Raw genomic sequence first — 24,648 nt, 5'->3', positions numbered from 1 at the left:
TTGATTATATTTTAACACATTTTGTGTTGATTTTAATTAAAAAAACATTGTGTAGATTGATTATATTTTATAACACATGATGTGTTGCATTTATATTTTAACACATTATGTGTTGATTTTAATAAAAAAACATTGTGTAGATTGAATTAATATTTTAACACATTATGTGTTGATATGTTGATTGATTATATTTTAACATCGATTTATGTATGTTGTAATTTTAATTTAAAAAAACATATCATTGATGTAGATTGATTATATTTTAAGCAGCATTATGTGTATAGAAATTATATTTTAACTATGTTATGTGTTGATTGTAGTATTGATTATATTTTAACATGTTATGTGTTGATTAGATTTTAACACGCTATGTGTTGATTTTAATTTAACACATAAGTGCAACTTTGTCATGTCAGATATGGTTCGTTCTAACTTGACCAAAAACAAGTGAATTCGTTTAAACAACATACAGTACATCCACACATTCCCATGTGACATAAATTTACTCAGCCACATGTTAGACTTTTTATTCTTAAAAACATTTGTACATTACATTGGCAAAATAAACAAAGTACAGAGTATTTTTTCAGTTTGGTAGGAGACTTGTGCGTAATAACACATACACTCTTAAAATGGATGCATTCATTTTAACACATTGTTTGTACCACATGAAAGTGTTGTCATTAACTGATCACAAAATGTGTTGTTTTTAACACATCTGTTTTATACCTTTAAGGCTTTCTTTCTTATCATTTGTCATTCATTTAAAACCAACACAGCACCTCAACTTTTTCAAACAAGCTCTGGAAGTGATGTTGAAATAAGACATATTCCAGCTAAGGGCAACGTAACACAGTCATGAAAATGCTACAACTGAATTCAGAGGTTCTCTAGTACATTGCAGGCATTTTGTTTTAAGGGAAAAGTCTGGTCAGGATCTGAATCTTTTAAAATCCAAGTTCCAGTAATAATTCATGAAATCTGATTGCTCATTTTAATATAAAACAAAATCCTCCAGGGGAGCAAATGTGCAGTTATAAAGACAAGCTTTATAAGGAATGGAGAGTCAAGGCAGATGGTCTGTCCATAACCAGGGAAAAAATGAAATCTCAGAAAATATTAATATTTTAAATAAGAATGAGGTAACTAAAGGTGAACTTGCTGAAATGTGTGTTCATGTGCACTTCAGAGCCCCCTGAGATGAACTTTATTCTCACTTACTGTGTCTTTCATATGAAGTAACGTCTGATATTCCCAACAAAAGATAACAAGGTTAAAAAAAACTATTACGGGTTGGGGTTTTGTAGAACAGATTAAAGATTAGTCCAGTGACAAGACACCAAAATGTTAAATTAAGTAAAACAGGTACAATAAATGTTATGATCACTTACATTAGATGCACTGCACATCAAACCAAGGGTTCATATCTGCCATACTGTTTGTAAATACATGTCAGTCACATGACCCTGCAGTAAATATTCTACTGAGCAGCTCATGTATGTTGCTTGACATGAGTGACAAAGAAGTTGAAAAGTCAAATGGTCGCTAATAGACTCAATGAGCTGATAGCTGCAAGGCCAGGCATGCTTTTCAATCCATCCTCGTAGACTGCCAGTAAACTGTGAATATTTACAAACGGCTGTGTATACTGTAAAATACACAAGCGTGGGCTCGCCTTCATCTGGACCATTAATCTGCGAACACACAAAAAAGATGAATGGATGCCTTTCAGCATACAGATAATAGGCGGTAAATCCTAATTTGTATTAAATTTATATTTAGTCAGATTTTAAACATACATCATCAAAATCAAAAACCTTTCTACAGTATACTTTATATATTTATATTTGATGAAAAATACTTTTTTCCACATTGTCTGTAGAGGATATAAGTGGAGCTTGCAAATATGGTACAATTCATTTTTCTCTGCCAAACATTGAGGCAAAATATAATAAGAATTCAATGGTTCCCATTGTAGTGTACTTGAATAATCACAAGGGGGCAGACCGAGCACTTACAGAAGAAAGTAAAATGATCTTTCATTGAAAGTTGAACTGTTTGTTTACAATGTTGGATTGCCATAATTTGCTGTTGTGGTAGAAAGCATTTCTTTTAGTTAGCAACTCGTGTTATGTAGGTTTCTTTTTACATTGATAATTTTCCCAAATCCTAATTACCTCGATTGAAACGATCGGAAATGGGGATTTCTCAGATTCCAAAAAGATAATATAGGAAGAAACTAAAATCACACGACGAGTGATGCAAACACAACAAAAACGTTACTTTTTTCTTGCCAGGTGACATTTATGGCAAATACCTTTTATATAAGTTTTACTTATTTGTTTGTTTGTTTTGCATATTTACACATTTTCCCAGTTTGATCTAAAAGCGTAAAGGGAAAAATAAAAAAATGATGAGTTTATTTCCAAAAACAAATAAATCCGTTTTTTTTTTAATCATGATTTTATTAAGTTATGTTTTTGTTGTGTTTTATTGTGTCAGTTAGCTTTATTTAACTCAAGTTTAATTGATATTCATTGGAATGCACAATAAAAACATGATTTTTCTGTTTTTGCAAATAACCTCTTCAAACAATAATACTGTATAAATAAATAAATAAGAAATATACAAATCCAGACATTTAGCATGAGAGATACAGAGCATGTTAGCAATCACATGAAGTAAAGTGGACGAATCGTAGAAGCAAAGAGAAAAACGTGCGTTACAGACTCCAGATGTTAGTTCTGAAGGGTTTGTGGAGGTCACAGGCAGTGCAGCTGTAATCTTCTGAGCAGTCTGTGCCGAACATCTCAGTGGTTAGGATTATGCTGTGGTCTGGCCATGCTAACTCCACATTGGGTTGTGTGATGAGGATTTGGGATGCAGGAACCACTGGAGTGACAATGTGAATTCTTAAGAACCCGCTGTCTGATGGACTGAGGTTTGCATAGCCATCTTCGGGGAAAGTCTGACTATACTAAGCGCAAGAGCGCCAAGTCATCCGTTCAGAATTGGAATAAAATGCTGAATGCTGATTTTTTTGTTTCAGGCTTCGACCCTGAAAGCGCTTCATGTAAAAAGCTCATTTATGCTTCACAGAACTAAAACGGACATAATAGCATCAACCCCATTACCAAGGAAATAATAACCCAAATATAAAAAGTCTAATCATTTTCTCACCCACATTTCATTCAATTTCGTTTATTATGAAGTTCAAAGGAATTTTTAGTTGAATTTGAGGATCATTTTTTATGATGCTTTGTTGACTCTGGTCACCATCGACTTTCAACAAAATAAGAAATGGCATGTTTAGAACAACATGAGGGCTAGAAAACAAAAAATGTCATCCGTGTAAGCTTTCACTTAACCTTAACTGTAGAATGTCTGGTTTTCTACAGCAAAGGATTACAAGTAGTTTTAGAGGTATTGCAGCAACCAACCTTCCTCAGATAGTGAGAGATGTGTCAACCCCGTCCTCCAGTCTCTCAGAAGAAGTTTTTGATAAGTGGAGTAACCAGTTTAACCCATAACTTAACATATCGGTCAGGCTGATTAAACGTTGACCTTGAAACTTCTGTAGATCTTTGATACAACATCTCCTGTTCCTAAAGAAAACAGAAAACAAGATTTCACGTGTGCAGAGTTTTGAAACATGTTAAAATACATATCTGTCTATGTGATGTACTGTAGATGTATGTTACGTCACCTCACATTCTGTTAGTTCTGTAAAGGTTTCTGTAGTTCTAATATTACCTGATCTGATCTTTCACCACCTGATAAGGGTGGATTATCGGAATCTCGCAGTATAAAACTATAAAAATGAATCACATTCTCAGTTATTCAGACTTTATTGTGACCTATATAAAAGTTCCCAGAACAAGCGGTAAAGATAAATGGCTTCAATTTAATCTTTACATGTAATTCAATTGAAGGTATGAAAAGGACAAAGAGTCCCTTTTGAATATCACATATTATTACACGCCTATTAGTGAAATACTTGACTTTGTTTGGTCCGTTGTGACATCATGCGGAAAATATGTTCGTACCATGACTGCTAAATAGTATAATTAACTAGTTTTCTAGACGCCTAATTTTCTACACCAATTCACGCGTCCCAAATGACTGCAGTCTTTTTCTTCTCACCTAATTAAATAAATCAATATTTCATGTGCATTTATTAAATTGTTAAGTATTCATGTACAGTAATAATGTACAGTCTGCATTCATTATTTAAAGATGAACCCCGACAGGGTGATCAGGACCCCAATATAGAGCAGATGGGGTTTTATCATCCAATGAAATATTTTATTTTAACCACTGAATGCTCCAACTGACCAGGAATCAAGAGACCGAATCAAAATACAAAAACCAAATTATTTCGAAATCATAATTCGTCATTAACTGGAACCACAGATGATGTCAAACCTGTTGCAGCTGGACCTGAAGTTCCTCATTCTCCGTTACTATGGCAATCTGAGCCTCCAGATCTCTGTGCACAGAGCGATACCCGAAATTTGGGGAGCCAATAAGAGTGAGACACGGGCGGTCTCTTCTTCCGATATAATACCACAACCCTAGGAAATAAGAAATGAGAACATTTTAAATATTTGATCAGGATGATTATCACAGAAACACTACATAATACTGGAAACTGGCTTCAAATGACTTCTAGTATTCAAAATAATACTATACGCCAGCAAAGAAAAGGACATCATTTCAAGGAAAACCTTTATTTTCTTATCACTCATTTTTGAATCCTGTGATGTCATGATGTAACCAAAGGCGTCAGCAAACTGCTGCGTTCCAATTCCGCTGTTTCAGCTCAGGTGACATTGTTATACGAGTTTAAAAAGGTGTAGCGTCTGTTAAAAGTGTCACTTACAAGCAACACCCTAAATAGTTTTAAAGCAGTTCCGCATCACTGGTTCACCATACTCATAAAACAACAACTTATTTTTTACAATAACCGAACTCATGTTCTATTAATAAACATGCAACCACTTTTAATAACTGACAAGAGAAGCCACCCAGGCCTGAGGTAGTGATCTTGTTGACTGAAGTTTTGAATCAGGTAACACAACTGCCAGGAATACTCCAAAACATAATTCCTGGGGACTTCCTCGTGCACGCAAAACCATCATTAACTTATAGTGTACAGTTGTGCTCAAAAGTTTACACACCCCTTGCAGAATCTGGAAAAAGCTGAAACTTTTGGAAAAATAAGAGGATTTTTGAAATTTTTAATTTAGTCCTGCCCTGAGCAAGTTATTTCACTAAAGAAATGTTAACATAAAGTTCACAATAAAGAATAATAACAGAGTTTCTAAAAATAGCCCAGGGCAAAAGTTTACGCCCCTGATTCTTAATACTGTATGATGTTACCTAAACAATCAATGACAGTTTTTATGTTTAGTCATAGTTGTTTAAGGGTTTCTTGTTTGTCATGAGTCATTAGACTGTCCACCGATCTTCAAAACAATCACCAATTAGAAGCGTAAAAGTCATGGGTTTGATTCGCACACATGGGCAATTCCAGCATTATGGATGGGACATTTTCGGTCAAAACTTGAAACACAAATTCTCAGAGAATGTATTTATATTGAATCATATGTTCAATATATTGAATCATCTGTTTATATTTTACTGAACCCCTAATGATTTTACTGAACCCCTGATGATTTTACTGAACCCCTGACTCCAGACAATAGAAAAAAATATCAGTCTAAGCACAGGTTTTCTATTTTGAAAGAGAGAAAAATTCATGTGATATGGATGTGACAAAAAGACTACATTGTACTATTTCTGAAAATTAAAATATACAAACCAGAAGCAATAATATCCAACAAATGGAGAAGGGATGGCTCTTCATAGACCACAAAAAAGTGATTATTTTAATTTCCATGTGCCAATTTATGAGAAATATGGACCGTTATGGATGTGACCTTTCACATCAAAGCAAAACTATGCTTTAAAAACAAGAGACTTCACATGGGTATTTAAACCACCTAATATTGACATCTGACTTATTATTATGAAGAAAATTCTGGTAAAATCTAGATTTTTTTTCATGTTAATTAAATTTCCACGGAATTGCCCACATGCTGAAAAAATGTATAACTTGAATGCACAGTAACTCACTTTGGATAAAATTGTCAGAAACAGAACTGTCAGAAAAATAGATCCAAAAAATGCACCCAGGATGTCACTGGCGCGGTACCCTTTCAAAACATACACCTTTGCACCTTAAAGCCACGGTCACACTTGACTTTTCGTTCCATTGACTTCCATTCATACGCATACGAATGCGTCAGACTGGAAACGGAAGCCCGTCCGAAGATATTTCGTATTTCAGGTTTGGTGAACTCTGACCTACGAATTCGTGTCAACTGAGTGCGTGAGACCAATAGAAGATCAAAACGTCACAGCGTGACCTCTTGGTACAGAAATGTAAAAGACTGAGGAATCGCTCCAGCCCACTTTCGTAGCACTGTCCGAACGAATTTTGCTCAAAGTCCAGTCTGGCATAAGAGTGCAAATATTAGTACCTCAATACATTTGGGTACCAAACATTTACACCTAGATGGTACATATTTGGACCCTTTTGAAGGGTATCATCCCATTGACAGCTTTTTGACCATTTGTCTGACAGTGTAGAAATGTGGACATCAAATCAGTCTTCAGAAGCAGCACCTCGTCAGTGTAAAAGAGGTTTAACTGAGTGCACTGTTGCGTTCTCTCTCTCTCTCTCTCTCTCTCTCTCTCGCCAAAGGTCCGTAGGCCTCCTGTAGGGCGAATGCCAGTGTCAGAACTCCAGCTAATGGTCATTGATTCTTCTCGTAGCTCAGCTTCGGGGGACCTCTGCACCCTGTCTGCTCCCACTTCTGCTCAGCTGTTACAAGAAATGACGGCATGACAAGCCCTTATCTAATAAACTGAACTTCTCAACACGAGCGTCAAATTGAATTCCATTGACGCAGGTGTGTCAAGCTTCCTGAAGTTCTTTCGCTGCGTTGCCGTTATTTCATTCTGTCCTTCCAGGTTTCATAACAGAAAGCTATACGAGGACACGCTGTTAATGCTGTATGAACAATCAAATCTAATTTACAGTCAATGAATGCATTTTTAATAAGACCGTCGATGAATCAGAATCTATCTCTTGGTTTGTGCAGTTAACCCATTCAGTTCCTAAGGTATGACATTATTTATGCAATAGTGCAGTTTAAAATGCACAGCTGCAGGAAAAAAATAAGAGACCATTCCAAATTTTCATTTAATCAGCATGTTGAGATGTATTGTGGCCATTCCAATTCAGTGTCTGTTAAATTTCTCAGGAGTGACAAAGTCATCCATCAGCAATGTGAAAGACAGAATGACAAGACACATGAAAACTGTGATAAAATCAAGGTTATGAATTAAAAAAAAAAAAATTCTAAACACATATACTGTAAATATTACTGTTGCATTGCTTAAAAGTGAATATGAACTTGTTTTCTTTGCAGTATTTGAGCTCTAAGAAATACAGAGCATATTTCTGTTCATTTTCTGCAAATAAATGCAAACAATATATTTACTTGAAATTTGGTAGAAATATTGTTAGTAGTTGCTAGTTAGAAATGGTCTCTTATTTTTTTCCCCGTTGCTGCATATTTATCAACTCATGCATTTCCTGGATATCGAACCCATGAGGTTGCCATATACAGAATATATCAAATATATATATAAAGTCGACACACAAAAATATTCAATAGAGCCTTATTTCTCTACCAACATCAAAACGGCAGGCCAATGCAAACTCTCGCCTAAGATTGATTTAAATGATCTGTAAAAAATTCCCTATTACATTTACTGATAAATGCATTCTCTGCCAGGAATATCTCTCAACTTGAATATTTATGTTAATGGTTTCAATGAGTACAGCTGAAATAGCCTGACGTTCAACAACAGCCAAAAACATTTGCCAAAGCCCACCTCTGGTTTACAGAGAAAACATCACGCATGTCTGGCAGTCTCTGTGTCCTGACGCTGTCCAGGAAGAACTCAGAAGCTATTCAATCAGAGGTGCTGGGAAACCTGCTTCGTGCATTAAATTATGAGCTTTCCTGTTACACCCAAGTTTTGGGAATGGATTGGGAACCTGCCACTTTACGAAAAAAATAAGAGAATGTAAACAACTACCTTTAGCGTGAAAGGTCCAGTCGGCACGATGGTATTCGTGCAAGCGGACGCGGCTCTGCTGACCAAGCTGACACACCTGAAATGGAGAGACTGCTGAGTGTTGCACCATTAAACCAACAAGACCGCAGGCAAAGGTGGTAGACTGAATGCTTGCAAACCTCAATAAAAAACAAGTTAATATGGAAAAGGCCACTAATATTTGGAACAAAAAATCTATATTGTGCTATATGGTATATATCTTATATTGTGATTTTAATCATTTATCTTATAATTGATTTTTACATATTTTACATATTTATAACCTTGCACTGTAATAATGCTTACTATCCGATACTGTGGAAAACTTAAAGATTCAATTGAAATCTGATTTTATTATTAAATGTTTATTAATAACAAAGGTTCTTTTTTACAAATGAATAATGAATTTGGCATCAGAGCCAAAACAGCTGCTTGACATTATATAACACCAGATCTCCCATAAGACTTGGAACAGTAACTCATTCTAAAGATACTTGAAAGAGCTATTGCAAAACAGCCAATAATGCACACACGCGATAATTTGCACAAACCCGTGACAAAGTTCCCATCAAGCAGATTTTTGAGATGTGTCACATATCTGTACAGATGTATCACGCAATAGAAATACTTAAGCTAAAACAGACCGAGGCTAGTTGTCACACTTGTTTTTTTACTGGATATTTCACAGAGTAGGGTTATTTTTAGTCATCATCTACCTACATAGCCACAGATTTGTGTAATGGTCCTTTTACCCAAAACCTTATAGTTTAAAGTTTTATAGTTAAACAGTATATAACGTTTGTGACAACTTGCCCCGACTCCACTTTACAGTCATATGGCCCAGCCCTCTAAAGAAGTGCCAAATTGCAAAGAAATGCACACCTTATTGTAGAACTGTCTAGCAATGTGAATGTAGGCCTCGGGAATTGCACCTGCCACTCCTCTGGCCCCAAAGAACCCATTAACTTCTGGCGAGGCCATAAGGATCCTGTAGTCTGTGGCAGCACCCAGCACCAGACGCATGTAGGTCTTTGTCAGGTTGAAGTAACCTGACGTCAGGTAGACTGCAGAGTCTCCGCCTGCCTCTGTAAGCAGTCGTTTTGTTACCTGCTCATCCAGGTAAATCCCCAGAGGCTTCATTTGCAAGAGAGGAAAGATCCAGGTGTCATTTGGCACAGTCTCACCACAGTCCGCATTTTCCGAGCATTCTGACTCTAGCATGTTCTGCCGGACACGGGCAGCGTTGACCACTTCCATGATCCGTCTCTGTGCTGATGCTGAGAAATCGGCTCGATTACCTGTTGGACCAAAAGACCATTTGAGAACAATGTGCAACTATTGTTATCAAGCATTGGATATATTTGGGCTCTGTTCCAAAATATAGCGAGTTGCCTACATAGGCAGCATTTTAAGGCATTGCATGTGCACTCCCGAAACTAATTACATTCCTGATGGGATTACGCAGCCTACTAAAATAACTCCCTTCAGCCAAATTCTTAGGCAGCATCATCTATCTTTACAGGAAAAGACAATCCCATAATGCACTGCGACAAGCTCAGCGATTTTAGCACTGGTTTTCACTAGTTAAACAAAGAAAATTTAAATTAGATTATTTGAAGTAATTTATTGAAATTACTATTTATTTTAAATTAACAATTCAAAGTATACAATTTATTTGGTAATAAGGTTGTATTTGATACCTTTAGCAAATGCATTAGTTGACATAAACTAACACTGAACAATATCGTTTTTCAGCATTTATTAATCTTTGTTAATATTAGTCAATGAAAGTTCATGGTGCATCAACTAATGTTAACAGTTTCAACGTTTCATTTTAAAATATACTAGTAAATGCTGAAATTAAAGGTGCAGTTTGTAAAAACGATCAAAACAACAACAATGCCGTAGTTTGATGACGCTGTGAAGGAGCGTGGAATGATGGGATCTGTTGTTTCAACGCCACCGCTGATGGTCATCAATCAGACGGGAACGAGAAATCATGTTAGCGGATGAGGTACAGTTTTATAAATGTTGCGAATAATTGTGGTCCATAAATAAGTGACTGCTTGAAACAAGCTAGTGGCTTGCTAGACGCTAGACACTACTTCTGTATTTGTCCACGACACTGTTGTCATGCGGATTCTACATCAGTGAAGGCGGTAACAAAGGGGAACGCTGATATGACGCCATTGACAGGCGACTGCACAGTCCTGTGTCACTGTTTAGAATGGCGATTTTCTCACGATTTACAAGTAGTTGGAAACACTTGAGATATTGTAAGTACTCAGCTGAACAAAATATATAACACTAGCCTAGTGGTTTTTGGAAATTTTACCACAAAATTGTTACAAACTGCACCTTTAACATTAACTAAGATTAAAGGAACAGTTCACCCAAAAATTCTGTCTTCATTTACTCACCCTCAAGTTGTTCCAAATCTGTATACATTTCTGTGATCTGATGAGAAAGATCGGAAAAAGATATTCGGAAGAATGCTCATAACCAAACAGTTCTTGGCCACCATTGACTACCATAGTAGGAAAGATTTCTTTGTCTTGTTGAACACAAAAGAAGATGTTTTGTAGAATGTAGGAAAGCAAACAGTTCTGGGGCACTTTGTATGACCATTGTCATTTTTCCTACTATGGTAGTCAATGGTGTCCAAGAACTGTTTGGTTACAAGCATTCTTCCAAATTTCTTTCTCTGTGTTCATCAGAACAAAGAAATGTATACAGATTTGGAACAACTTGAGGGTGAGTAAATGATGACAGATGTATTGCTCATTGTTAGTTCATGTTAGCCAATGCATTAATTAATGTTAACAAATACAACCTTATTGTAAAGTGTTATCATTTATCTTGTAATCTATTACTGAATGCATAAACACAATATGCATAAACTTGTCACAAATCTGTGAATTATTAGAGTGAATTGGTTCATTAAAATAGTTTGAAGTGATTCACAATGAATCAATAAATCATCCTTACCAACTCCAGTGCACTTTGTAAGTATTGTAAGTGCACATACAGTAAATTAAAGTGCAACTGAAAAGTTCATAGCACACATTTTTACAATGTCCCTCAATTTTATATTGCCAGTAAAATCACTGCGAACATATCCTGGATATTCATTACAATGCCCTTCCCTTCAAATGCCGTCTATTCAGACAGCAGACAGTAAGGCAGCTCACTAGATTTGGAACAGAGCCTTACAAACATCTGCATCAATCAAAAGCCTAAATATCTGCCAGCAGAGCGATTCTGAGAAACCGTCAGGATCCTAACAGGCCGTGCGCATTCACACTTATGCCAACGATTACACTCCTTGCTGGCGCAAAATGACACGTCATCCGGTCCTCTCCAATCCGATCCATTCTATCAAGTATTCGCTCGTGCGAAATCCTGCAAATGCATGATCAAAACCTCAGAGACACAGGTCAATAACTGCTGACCGTCTGGAAAGGCGCTCTGTCAAACCCTGGCGCCTCTGCTAGACATAATGTGCCACGGTGAGTCATAGCAAGAGAGATAATCTGTAAATAATGAATTAGCTTCAGGGCAAAAAGCTGCATGTTGGTAATGTATGGCAGAAACCTGCTGTTCTATGATCTCGCTGCTTATTTGGTTAACAGCGAGATTGTCGGGATGGATGAGGCCGCTCTGAACATCGTTTATGAAATGCAAAATATAGGAAGAGCAAACGTCGCCACAAATATGTGTGGTCAGCGATGAACAAACAAACTGCTCTTTGAAGCGGGATGCAGGGGCTTTCCCCATGGACGCGGAGCCAGCCACCCCGAGCCTCTGGGCCTCAGAGGTCCAAACGCATCCAGTTAACAGGGCCACAAGGTTCAGCGGCTCTTCCCGACAGACCGTGGGATCCGATTACTGGAGATACAGAGGCAGGACATTACTGCAGACTCAGCGGATGAACTTCTCAATGGTAATTCTTGAGACTGGAAGATGAGGCTTTCTTAAAGTATCTTCAGCATTTCACAAAAGAAAGAAAGTCAAATAGGTTTGAAATGACATACTGTAAGGGTGTACAAGTAAATGTTTGGGTGTGAGTTCACAGACTACGTTCACACTGCCAGCCTTAATGCTCATTTTTTGTTCGGCTGTTCACACAAATTTTTTTGAAGGTGGCCAATATCAGATTCCAGTGTGAACTCGTCATGGTTATAAACGGAATTGCCGGTCTGCACATCGAGAATGGATTAGAACACACCTATAGCTAATGCTTTTAAATCATGTCAACACGCACGCGAGTGGTGGATGCAAAGCGAGAAAAGACAATAGAAACCATAAGAGGTTTGTCATCCAGTGGCAAAATTCCATATTATAATGGGATTCTATAGTCTTTTGTTGCATGGTGCGGCTTGCGTGCGGTGTAGACAGTCCAAGGGCTTATGTTTATAATCTGATGGTTAAAGGTGCGGTTTGTAACAATTTTGCTAATCCAAAATATCCCAAAACCACTAGGCTAGTGTTATATATTTTGTTCTGCTGAGCACTTACAATATCTCAAATGTTTCCAACTACTTGTAAATCGTGAGAAAATCGCCATTCTAAACAGTGACGTTGGACTGTGCAGTCGCCTGTCAATGGCGTCATATCAGCGTTCCCCTTTGTTACCGCCTTTACTGATGTAGAATCCGCATGACAACAGTGTCGTGGACAAATGCAGAAGTAGTGTCTAGCGTCTAGCAAGCCACTAACTTGTTTCAAGCAGTCACTTATTTATGGACCACAATTATTTGCAACATTTATAAAACTGTACCTCATCCGCTAACATGATTTCTTGTTCCTGTCTGATTGATGACCATCAGCGGTGGAGTTGAAACAACAGATCCCATCATTCCACGCTCCTTCACAGCGTCATCAAGCTACGGCATTGTTGTTGTTTTGATCATGCGCCCTCTAGCTGCGGTTTTTACAAACTGTAGCTTTAATGTTTGGCAACCGAACTGACGGTGCACTTCCGTCAACAGAATGGTACGTGAAGCTTTAAATCAGTGCAGAATTGTGACGCATGTCGATCTACAACGATGCAGAAGTCTCATGAATTCCGATAAAACCGTTCAGACTGAGGTCGCATTGCAAAACATCAGACCTGCATCCACTTTAGGACTACATATGCAAGTGGCTCAGATCAGATTTAAAAAGATTGGATTCCATGTGATTTGTCCTGTTCACACTGGTATGAAGTAAACACATCTGGGTCACATATGAGCAAACAAAATCGGATTTTGGTGGCAGTGTGAACGTAGCCTTTAAAACAAGCTGGTTAAAAGGTCCAACGTGTAATTTTTTGGAGGACCTATTGACAGAAATGCAATATAATACACATAACTATGTCATCAGAGATGTCTAAAGACCTTACATAATGAAGCATTACGCTTTTATTACCTTATAATGAGCTATTTCTATCTACATACACCGCTGGACCCCTTGCATGGAATTCGCCATGTTGTTTCTACAGTAGCCCTAAACGGACAAACTGCTCTACTGAGCGCGTTTCGTACAAACATTATCTCCTTCAGCAAAGAAGCGAAAACGTGAAGACATCTTAGTTCTGTGTCAGCAACAGTAGTGCTTGGAAAGGAATGTGGGCGGGGTGGAGTGAGCTGTTGGTTACAATTCGCAACCTCACCGCTAGATGCCCTAAATTACATACACTTGACCTTTAAGCATGAAAAAATGATTATTTAAAAAACAAAAAGAGATGGGGATAATCTTAAATCAGGACTAGGCCTTAGTTTAATCAGGGAATGTAAGTACTTTTACCAAACATGCCTCACTACAAACATTACTTGTTTGCATTTTGAGACAACACAAAAGCAATGATGTATTTTGAGATATGGCAAGTTGTTTTCGGTTTGGACAGCTCTAGCATTTATTTTAGTCTAGGACTAGTCTAATCCCTGTCCGGGAAACTGCCCCTAATTGTCTAGTTGACTAGTCAACCATCATGACCTCTTCACTCCCAACATCTCTAACTACTTATTCATAGACTGCGTAAAGAAATGTCACCTTGACTCGAGTTCCCATGCTTTCGGCCTTAGTTTTTTTCTACGGTCTGAAATGTTCCTCCTTTTACCGTCATAGTTAACTATTCTTGTTTTTGGCCATCAGTCCATCATTTCCCGTTGACCTTATTGTCTTGACAAACTGTAGCAAGGTCCAAATAGCTCCTTCCCGAACTTATCATCCTCCTGCATCTCTGCTTTCCTCCCTCTCTGCGCAGATCACTTACCACCAGCAAGGTGACATCATTGCATTACTGGGATCTGTGACAAACTGTGGCTTCGCTCCACCACGATTACGTCATCGGACAGCGCTCGCTTCACAGCCGTGGCGCTTGGGTTACGGATACGGCCTGAATGAGCGCAATCACTCATTCACTCGCTCCGAGGTCTCCGCTGAGCCTGGGGACCAACTAGACTGTAAGTTACACCGGTCGCAGCCGCAGTTCGGTTTCAAAATAACATGTGAAAATGCTACGTACGTGCAAAACATGTAGATAATGTAATCTAGTTCCTGCAAATTCAGATAATGTATGCACACTCTTTGTGTAAAAATTTTTTACTACTTTAAACTATTCACAATTTAAAACTTCATTTCATTAATTAATTAACAGTTCACCCAAAAATATCTTCATTTACTCACCCTTGAGTTGTTCTAAATCTGTATAAACTTTTTTGTTCTGATGAACAGAGAGAAAGATATTTGGAAGAATGCTTGTAACCAAACAGTTCTTGGCCACCATTGACTACCATTGTAGGAAAAATTGCTTTATACATTTCTTTGTTCTGTTGAACACAAAAGAAGATATTTTTAAGCATGTAGGAAAGCAAACAGTTCTGTGGCACTTCTGACTACCATTGTCATTTTTCCTACTATGGTAGTCAATGGCGGCCAAGAACTGTTTGGTTACAAGCATTCTTCCAAATATCACTGCGTTTATCAGAACAAAGAATTGTATACAGATTTGGAACAACTTGAGGGTGAGTAAATAAAGACAGAATGTTTATTTTTGGGTGAACTGTCACTTTAATATGCCACATTTCAAATAAAATATATAACGTATTTAACACGTATAAAGTTAATCAATTTATAAAGTATTAAGCATGAGATTTTTATGTCGTAAGATGAACTTTAATAACTTGCATTAAAACATCTTTTATACGCATATGAAAATTATATAAGGATTATTATATGCATAATCAAAAAGATATTGTAACCATCGGTATGGGAGATTTTCTACTTGCATTAAATCTATTTAAAGTTTTATGCATTAGGTCTCTAACCTTCAGAAATACGGAATAAAAATATGTCACCACAATGCCAGTATTACAAGGAAATGAGTGTTAAACTTACCATCATAATTCTTCATGTGTTGTAATGTTATGCCATATTGGACCGGGGGCACTGAGCATGCATTAACAGTGCCAGCGGGGCTAGAACAGCCTTAGCCAACGGGTTGGTGCCTATGGTTGCGTTGATTTAATGGTAATGTGTTGTAATGTTATGCCATACGGGACCGGGGGAACTGAGTATGCATCAACGATGTGGGCAGTCGTGGCCTAATGGTTAGAGAGTCGGACTCGTGATATAAATCTTTATTTTGAGAGGACTATACTTCTATACTTTTCCCTTAGTTTGTGTTTTATATAGATTGTATTCCTGTTTTTGTTCTAGTTCTCCTCAGTATGCTTTTCTTTGTGTAACACTGACGTTCATTGAGAAATGTATCCATAAAAATAAATGTCATGAAGTAACTGTTTTTTCCTCCTTTCACACACTTTTTAGTTTGATTTCATTTCTTTTATAGGCGCCTTTCATAACAGTCAAGGTCACCTTACAAATCTTCCTAAAACATCTTTAAACCGTCTTGTTGGTTTGACCTAAATACGTGACTTCAGCTCATTTTCACTTTGTACCACCCAGCACACCTTGTAATTGTATTTAATTTTTTGCCACCTTTAAGTAGAATAGTATTACAATAATAAGTACAATAATAGTATTGCTTTCTTCCCGTTCGACATAAAACACAATTAAATCAACAAGGAGAGTCTATTTCATTTCTAGAAACACCTCAGTACGGCCATTGCAGTAGCAGCCTTAAGAATGATCCTCACCCAAATTTATTACAGCCTTCAGTTATACACATACCATTATAATTAAATGACATCATTTTTTATGAGTTTCACAATTCATCCAGACCTTCCTGACCTACATTCAAACAACAGACCCGCCCATGTAAATAAAAAACTACAACGATCGAAACCCTAATGAATACCATCCAAATGGTGCTTGAATGCATTGTATAAGGGGTTAAAGGGATAGTTCACCCCAAAATTAAAACCCTGTCATCATTTACTCACCCTTTTTTCATTTCAAACCTGTATGACTTTCTATCTCCTGCAAACCACAAAAGAAGATATTTTGAAGAATGTTGTTAACCGAACAACGGCAGTACCCATTCCCTTCTATTGTATGGACACAAAACCAGTCAATGGGTATGCCGTGGTTTGCTTACGAACATTCTTCAAATTATCTTCTTTTGTGTTCTGGAGAAGACTTAAAGTCAAGCAGGTTTAAAATGACAAGGTGAGTAAACGATGGCAGAATTTTCATTTTTGGGGTGAACTATCCCTTTTAAGAATGTAGCTTTCATTCAAGGTTACTATCCTTATAACTCGCCTTTATAGGGATGCACCATCCCCTCCATCGTGTCCACGCTGTTGTCAGGTCGAAGCTGCAGAGAAACGTCACCCACAGCTCCCACAAGCTCAGCAAAGAAATCCGCCACCTCTCCACAGTCCTCCAGAAGCACATAACGGTCTTGACGGTTGGTAAAGTACGAATCGCTCAAATTGGCCCTGTATGAGATGATATCACACTCAAGAGTGGGCCAACACATACATTTCCATGTTTGCATGAGACAATAAAACACGGAAAAGCTTTTGGAAATTTTGCTACGAAACATGCTGATCATTGGAAATGTTTGCATTTACATTGCAAGCATATTTTTGTTAGCTGGTCACAATGCATCACATTTGTGTACGTGTGCTTTATCTGCACCATCATTTTTGTCACGGCATTTTGCACATGAAACTGCCTGAAAGTGAAAGTGCCTACACACCCGCTGATGATGAGACTGTTGTCGAAAAGATAAGCCTTGATGTGCTGCACCCCGATGGTCTCGTTGAAGCGTTCAGGCACCAGAAGGCGCAGAAGACCCCGCAGGTCGGGTGTGTGATAAAGGGACACTCTCATCTGCTCTGGGAACCGCTGGAGTAGCGGCAACAACACTGTGCGGGAATTGTGTTTACCTGCATGTGCAATAAAAAATACGTAAATGACTGAACTGTCGGTGTCTTGCTATTTAAGTGGGCTGTTCTTTGCCAGAATAAGAAGCTTTATGATTGTCATCAAACAATCGACATCACAGGTCTACAGTACAGCTAATAAAAGATCTACTGTAGTAAATTATTTCACTAATAAAAGTTCAGAGTCTCTTTCATAAGAACAAGCAGGAACTGAATTAATCAAATAAAGGACGTCTGTGCTGGAATATGATGCCTGTGTTACCATAAGATATTAGATTATGAACTCTTACGACATTGGGTGAGTCCTATCGCATGGTTAAGTCAGTCAATGGAATGACTAATAATTCCTGTTAAGAAATTATTAATGTAAAAGAAAAAAACAGGGAAGTCTGCATGCTATTCTACAATTACCAAAACTGGTAATTTTACACAAGGCTGTTCGTGTTGTCATATTAAATATTAAAGGGACAGTTCACCAAAAATAAAAATTCTGTCATCATTTATTCATCCTCCAGTTGTTCCAAATCTGTATAAATGTCTTTGTTCTAATGAACAATAAGAAAGATATTCGGAAGAAAGCTTGTAACCAAACAGTTCTTGGCCACCATTGACTACAATACAAATAAGACAAATTGCAATGGTAGTCAAAAGTGCCCCAGAATTATTTGCTTTCCATCATTCTTCAAAATATCTTCTTTTGTGTTCAACAGAAAAAATACATTTACAAAGACAATTTTCCTACTATGGTAGTCAATGGTGGCCAAGAAATGTTTGGTTACAAGCATTCTTCCAAATATCTACCTCTGTGTTCATCAGAACAAAGAAATGTATACCGATTCGGAACAACTTGAGGGTGAGTAAATGAAGAACAGAATTTTTATTTTTGGGTGAACTGTTCCTTTAAAGACTAGACTTAAGCATGTTAGTCACTGTTCAAAGAGGGTAACAGAACTAGCTGGGATTTTCCCAGAGGCATTCCATCCTTCCAATAGTGTCACTAAAATGTCATCAAAATGATGACGTTTTCTAAGCTTTATTAAATGCAGAATAATCAATGTTGCATTCGATCTTAACCTCAGATGAAGTTCAGTGTCAGTTACGGTATTTTGCGTCAGTCACGCAGTGATGCCAGGTAACAAACAGAGAGTGTTAAAAAATAATAAGATCTCCTCATTATTATCAGATTTAAAACCACATATCGACATAGTTTAGATTGGCCTACTTTGTGTGATTTTTTTAAAACAACCCTTTAAAGGGATACTCCACCCAAAAATGAAAATTCTGTCATCATTAACTCACCGTTGAGTTGTTCCAAACCTGTATAAATTTCTTTGTGCTGTTGACCACAAAGATAGATTTTTGGAAAAATGTTAGTAACTGACATTTCTGGGACATCATTGACTACCATAGTAGGTAAAAATTTTATTGTATAATTTTTTTGTTCTGTTGAACACAAAATTAAATATTCTGAAGAATTTAGCAAAGCAAACAATTCTAGGGCACCAAATTTTTCCTACTATGGTAGTCAATGATGTCCCAGAAATGTCATTTGCTAAAATTTTTCCAAATATCTTTGTGTTCAACAGAACAAATAAAATTATACAGGTTTGTACAAACTGGGGGAGGGGTAATTCATGACAGAATTTTCATTTTTGGGTGGATTATCCCTTTAGGGTGGTGGCCATCTAGGTATCCACCTTGTCTGGATTTATCAGTGGACGTAGCCTGATTGAGAGAGAGAGAGAGAGAGAGAGAGAGAGAGAGAGAGAGAGACAGACCTCTTGAACCTCTAGTATAATCCAGCAGAAAATCCACGTTGAGTTCAGGTGCATCTTTTCCTTGCGAACGCTCTAATGCCTCTTCCATGCAATCAACCTACACAGGAAATTAGACGGTTATTGGAAACGGACTAATGTTACACCAACAGGCTATCATCTATACTATGTATGTCAGGTGTAATTTGTAGATATTACAGTACACCTGAGTCCTGACATAAGGTCAAATACCATTATAAGCAGATGCGCAGATAAGACAGACTGACAGGTTTAAATGACGTGTGTGAAAGTGTAAACACATTCTTTTAAATCAGCGTTGCTTCCTTTTTCCTTTTACTTCTCTTTCCTTTTTATTTTTAGACGGCTTGGAAAGCTCATGTCTTGTCCGGCTGGTTTAGCATGTTGACGAGAACAAGGAAATGTCAACTTTCTGTAGACTTGACTACTGAGCTTATGTTACTGTACACAACACACTTAACAAATGTTTTTTTTTACACTTTCAGCAGAAAATGCTTAGAATCGTGCTTATCCATGCCAAAACTAATGAAATGGTGTTGTGGGTGGTTGCTCAGGCACCATTATGTGGTTTCTATGATATTCTGGGTCCCTAGATATGACTCTAGATATGACCTAGATAGACAGTTTTTTAAACCATCTTCAGCAAGCACTACTAACAAATCTGATTTATTCATTCTTCTAGAAACAGGAGCTTCTGGAAGATATGACTTATGACTGGTCTTCATACTTCAGTTCTTAAGCCCCTTTAAAGAAATGATGACCTTTTTGTTCATCTAATGTGTGAAGTTCTCCTTTACATCGAAACAGTTGAGACATGCTAAACATCCAGCCATCCTCCCCGTGTAAAAATCTCACTATGACCACAGTCAGTTTTTCTTCATAGGTTGTTTTTTTGTGTTCTCAGTTACAGTAAAAATGTACAAATGTAGGCAACATACGAGATCTTGTTCTAGAGGCCCTGTGCCAAGGTAGAGGGAAGCCATGACCACACGACTCTTGGCTGTTCTGATCCGAGCCTGGGCAAACAAAGAGAACGACAAACTTAATGAGAGATATTAAGTTACATCTTATTATAAGTGGCATTAAAACAATAAAAACACAAGGCAAACCAATAACAGGCAATTATATATTATTAACATCAGGACTACTTAACATTGGAAGCTTCAGACTCCTTTAGACTCAAAGGAGGCAATGAGTAATTATGCATTATAGTAAAGGTATATGACTTATGGTATTATAATGTACTTGGCACTANAGAGAGAGAGAGAGAGAGAGAGAGAGAGAGAGAGAGAGACAGACCTCTTGAACCTCTAGTATAATCCAGCAGAAAATCCACGTTGAGTTCAGGTGCATCTTTTCCTTGCGAACGCTCTAATGCCTCTTCCATGCAATCAACCTACACAGGAAATTAGACGGTTATTGGAAACGGACTAATGTTACACCAACAGGCTATCATCTATACTATGTATGTCAGGTGTAATTTGTAGATATTACAGTACACCTGAGTCCTGACATAAGGTCAAATACCATTATAAGCAGATGCGCAGATAAGACAGACTGACAGGTTTAAATGACGTGTGTGAAAGTGTAAACACATTCTTTTAAATCAGCGTTGCTTCCTTTTTCCTTTTACTTCTCTTTCCTTTTTATTTTTAGACGGCTTGGAAAGCTCATGTCTTGTCCGGCTGGTTTAGCATGTTGACGAGAACAAGGAAATGTCAACTTTCTGTAGACTTGACTACTGAGCTTATGTTACTGTACACAACACACTTAACAAATGGTTTTTTTTTACACTTTCAGCAGAAAATGCTTAGAATCGTGCTTATCCATGCCAAAACTAATGAAATGGTGTTGTGGGTGGTTGCTCAGGCACCATTATGTGGTTTCTATGATATTCTGGGTCCCTAGATATGACTCTAGATATGACCTAGATAGACAGTTTTTTAAACCATCTTCAGCAAGCACTACTAACAAATCTGATTTATTCATTCTTCTAGAAACAGGAGCTTCTGGAAGATATGACTTATGACTGGTCTTCATACTTCAGTTCTTAAGCCCCTTTAAAGAAATGATGACCTTTTTGTTCATCTAATGTGTGAAGTTCTCCTTTACATCGAAACAGTTGAGACATGCTAAACATCCAGCCATCCTCCCCGTGTAAAAATCTCACTATGACCACAGTCAGTTTTTCTTCATAGGTTGTTTTTTTGTGTTCTCAGTTACAGTAAAAATGTACAAATGTAGGCAACATACGAGATCTTGTTCTAGAGGCCCTGTGCCAAGGTAGAGGGAAGCCATGACCACACGACTCTTGGCTGTTCTGATCCGAGCCTGGGCAAACAAAGAGAACGACAAACTTAATGAGAGATATTAAGTTACATCTTATTATAAGTGGCATTAAAACAATAAAAACACAAGGCAAACCAATAACAGGCAATTATATAGTATTAACATCAGGACTACTTAACATTGGAAGCTTCAGACTCCTTTAGACTCAAAGGAGGCAATGAGTAATTATGCATTATAGTAAAGGTATATGACTTATGGTATTATAATGTACTTGGCACTATATCTCATTACATTGGAACTTTATGGACGTAAACCAAGTTTAATTCTAACATCACAGCAATAACATCTGCATATTATGTAAAACAAAATACTCAACATTGTAATACAATATAAATCTGATTGTGGATTAGGCACGTTTGATGCTTTGTATAAAAAAAATCACATGCTGTGTGAATACTATATAGTCCATACTGTAAATGAATTCTATAACAAGTTGCAATGTTGGTTTTGCAAACATCAACTCACACACACGAGTGTTGCAATGTGCTACCTGCTATGTCAATAAAACATGAATACATGCATGTGTACCTTCATAGTCTGATAAAACTCATCAGGTGAGTGGAGGATGCGGATGTGGCCGCCAGGGACCCTAAACGCGGGTACGTGATCAGCCATCCAGTGGAACCGAGAGTAAAGGCCCTCGACCCCAGTGAAGCCAGGCGGTCTGGAGGAGGCCAGGGGGGCCGGGTCAGCCTCTGCCAGCAGAGGGGCCAAGAGTAGCACAGCAGACCTACAAGATGACAGGAAGAGAGAAAACCCTTTAATATGTATCCAAAACTGAAACTGGCAGAGCTTTTTGTGTTATTTTGTTTCCATGTTTGTGAATTAACATCTGGTGGTTGAACTGTGATAACGATTATTGCTTTTTCCTTTCCGCTTGGCTCAAAAAAGCCAATGCATTCTTTGAGATCTCCTATTATTCTCATCTTTCTCTGCATTAGTTTGTCACCTCATGCAAACAGTAAGTAAAATAACAAGGAATACTAAGAGCTAACAAAGCAGATCTCATTAGTCCCTACATGTCCACCAAGTCAACTGTCTTGGGTTTTACACTAACTGGTGTAATGTCCAGCTCCAAAGGCAACAGTACAAGACACAAAGGCAGTAATATAGTCTGTATGACACAGCATGAAGTCTGAAACCCTGCAACACTTTACTCAGATCTACTGCCAAACCCCAAGGTCATGGCGAGTTCTCTACAACCCAGTCAGTGTTTTTCTTCATCCAATCCAGTCTCACCACACACACACTACAGTAGATCTCACATTAATCCAGATAAAACAGAATAAATAAGGCGCCTCTATGACCGAGTGTAAAACAATGTTGAGGCCAATCGCTATACAAGTAAGTTACTGCCATATCTCAAACAGATCAACAGATGTCAAAACTACACTAACATATGGGCTTTGTATGAAAAGAATGACAAAGCGCCAACCACAATTGCATAAACTGTACAGATGGAAATTATCAAAGTCATGGCCGCGTTGCAAAGTAGTTCAATGCATGTCTTAAAATTACTCTTGACAATTAGATAAAAAGCAAAGTAAATTTCCACAATAAAATGATGAATTAAACATTTTTGACAATAATAGGAGACTTTCTGTATCATTCTGTCACGTGTTGTTTCTCTCCTGCCCTATGTGCACGTACTCTTTAGATCTATAAAACAAAACATTTAAAAGTCATTTGGTGATTGAAATTTCCATTATCACTGACTAAATGGAGAATATAGTGTATTATAGAATATTGCTTAGGTGACACACCTCAGATGTATAACCCAGGTTCTATTAAGAAAGCATGTCCTGACATGGTCTGTCTGATTTTCTTGTTTGTCTCGGTTTATTTGACAGATGTCACTCATAAATAAATAAATAAATGATGAAGGTGTCTATCGAAAACAAGCCTTTGAACATCTAGGGGAAGTGAACTGGCGATCGTTTACCTAACATTTACAGCACGTAAGTATTTGTTAATGGTTTCATAACTGCAATTTCACACATTAATGCAACGTTTCCCCTTCACACAACCACAAGCTAATGCTAGTGAAAGTCTCATGACTTTAACATTACTGAATTTCTATCGGTTGTATTTATGGGACGAAACTGTGCGGAACATCGCCATTACTAACCCTCTCCTCCGATCATGAGTCCTGAAGAAACGGTCTGAAATCCTCGTAAAAACCCAGGAAAATGCAGGAGTGTACACGGACAACACAAGTCTTTTCCATGTGATGGGCGCCGCCATGTTTTCACGGGAATTTTGAATATAGAAACTTTATCTAAACACTCCCTCTCCTTACCCTCAACACTACTGTAGGCGTTTCGGTGTATAGAGATTGCAATACACCATTATTCACGCTTCAATACTTTTGTGTTAGAACTATACTGTAAATGGTAAATTTGTGTACAATTTTAATGGATTCCTCTCATATTTTCTTGTTATTTTATTTTTATAATTTCTTCATCAATACCGCCCTTTTTGCTAATTTTGCCATTTTGAACTCACTGAACTTATCCTCTTTATTTATGCAACGTCACAATGTCATTTGTACAGTAATAGTTAATTACTATTTTAAGTACTTATACTGTATTTAAACATTGCCATTACACTTATGAATGTGTACAATACATTCTCTCACTTTAAAACTATCCAAAGCTGACAGACGATGATTAGTAAAAAAAATACCCCAATGATGTCCACAGGAGTTAATGTTGTTTACTGCCCTTTTCCTATAGATGGCGTGTGGAACAAATCCAGTAAATAGAGTACCAACATGAGTCTATATATTCAATTTTTTATACAGTTTATTATATATAGTAGCCTATATTGTACTGCACTGTACTGTACTGTATTGTACTAGACTGTGTGTTTTATTTGAATGTGTATACCGTTTAACTTGAGTTAAATGAGTGCAAAATGTTCTGCAAAACCCCTTTTCCTGAAAACTGAATGTTCCGTCATGCACCCGTGAGGATGAC

General features: G+C 37.4%; 1 protein-coding gene across 1 annotated transcript; it reads right to left on the bottom strand.

Annotated features, from left to right (window-relative positions):
* Positions 1-517: 517 nt before the first annotated feature.
* On the bottom strand, positions 518-23,953 carry LOC130569120 (CDP-diacylglycerol--glycerol-3-phosphate 3-phosphatidyltransferase, mitochondrial). The gene is made up of 11 exons (XM_057358527.1): positions 23,799-23,953; positions 22,199-22,400; positions 21,575-21,652; positions 20,621-20,717; positions 17,342-17,531; positions 16,900-17,078; positions 9,076-9,491; positions 8,176-8,251; positions 4,426-4,574; positions 3,441-3,605; positions 518-1,694 (listed from the first exon to the last, which is right to left on the bottom strand). Exons 1-10 carry the CDS (start codon positions 23,912-23,914, stop codon positions 3,486-3,488), a joined length of 1,623 nt encoding a protein of 540 aa, XP_057214510.1. The 5' UTR covers positions 23,915-23,953; the 3' UTR covers positions 518-1,694; positions 3,441-3,485.
* Between the last annotated feature and the right edge of the window lie 695 nt (positions 23,954-24,648).

The sequence above is a fragment of the Triplophysa rosa genome, linkage group LG18, assembly GCF_024868665.1.
Source record: "Triplophysa rosa linkage group LG18, Trosa_1v2, whole genome shotgun sequence".
Taxonomy (NCBI): Eukaryota; Metazoa; Chordata; class Actinopteri; order Cypriniformes; family Nemacheilidae; genus Triplophysa; species Triplophysa rosa.
The sequence above is the reverse complement of the archived record's forward strand: the minus strand, read 5'-3'. Positions and strand labels throughout refer to the sequence as shown.

Coding starts and splice junctions, on each gene's coding strand:
- LOC130569120 (XM_057358527.1), bottom strand. CDS start 23,914: ATGGCGGCGCCCATCACATGGAAAAGACTTGTGTTGTCCGTGTACACT. Junction 8,252..9,075: donor CTAGACAGTTCTACAATAAG/GTGTGCATTTCT, acceptor TCTCCATTTCAG/GTGTGTCAGCTTGGTCAGCA. Junction 3,606..4,425: donor TTCAGGTCCAGCTGCAACAG/GTTTGACATCAT, acceptor TGTTTTCTTTAG/GAACAGGAGATGTTGTATCA.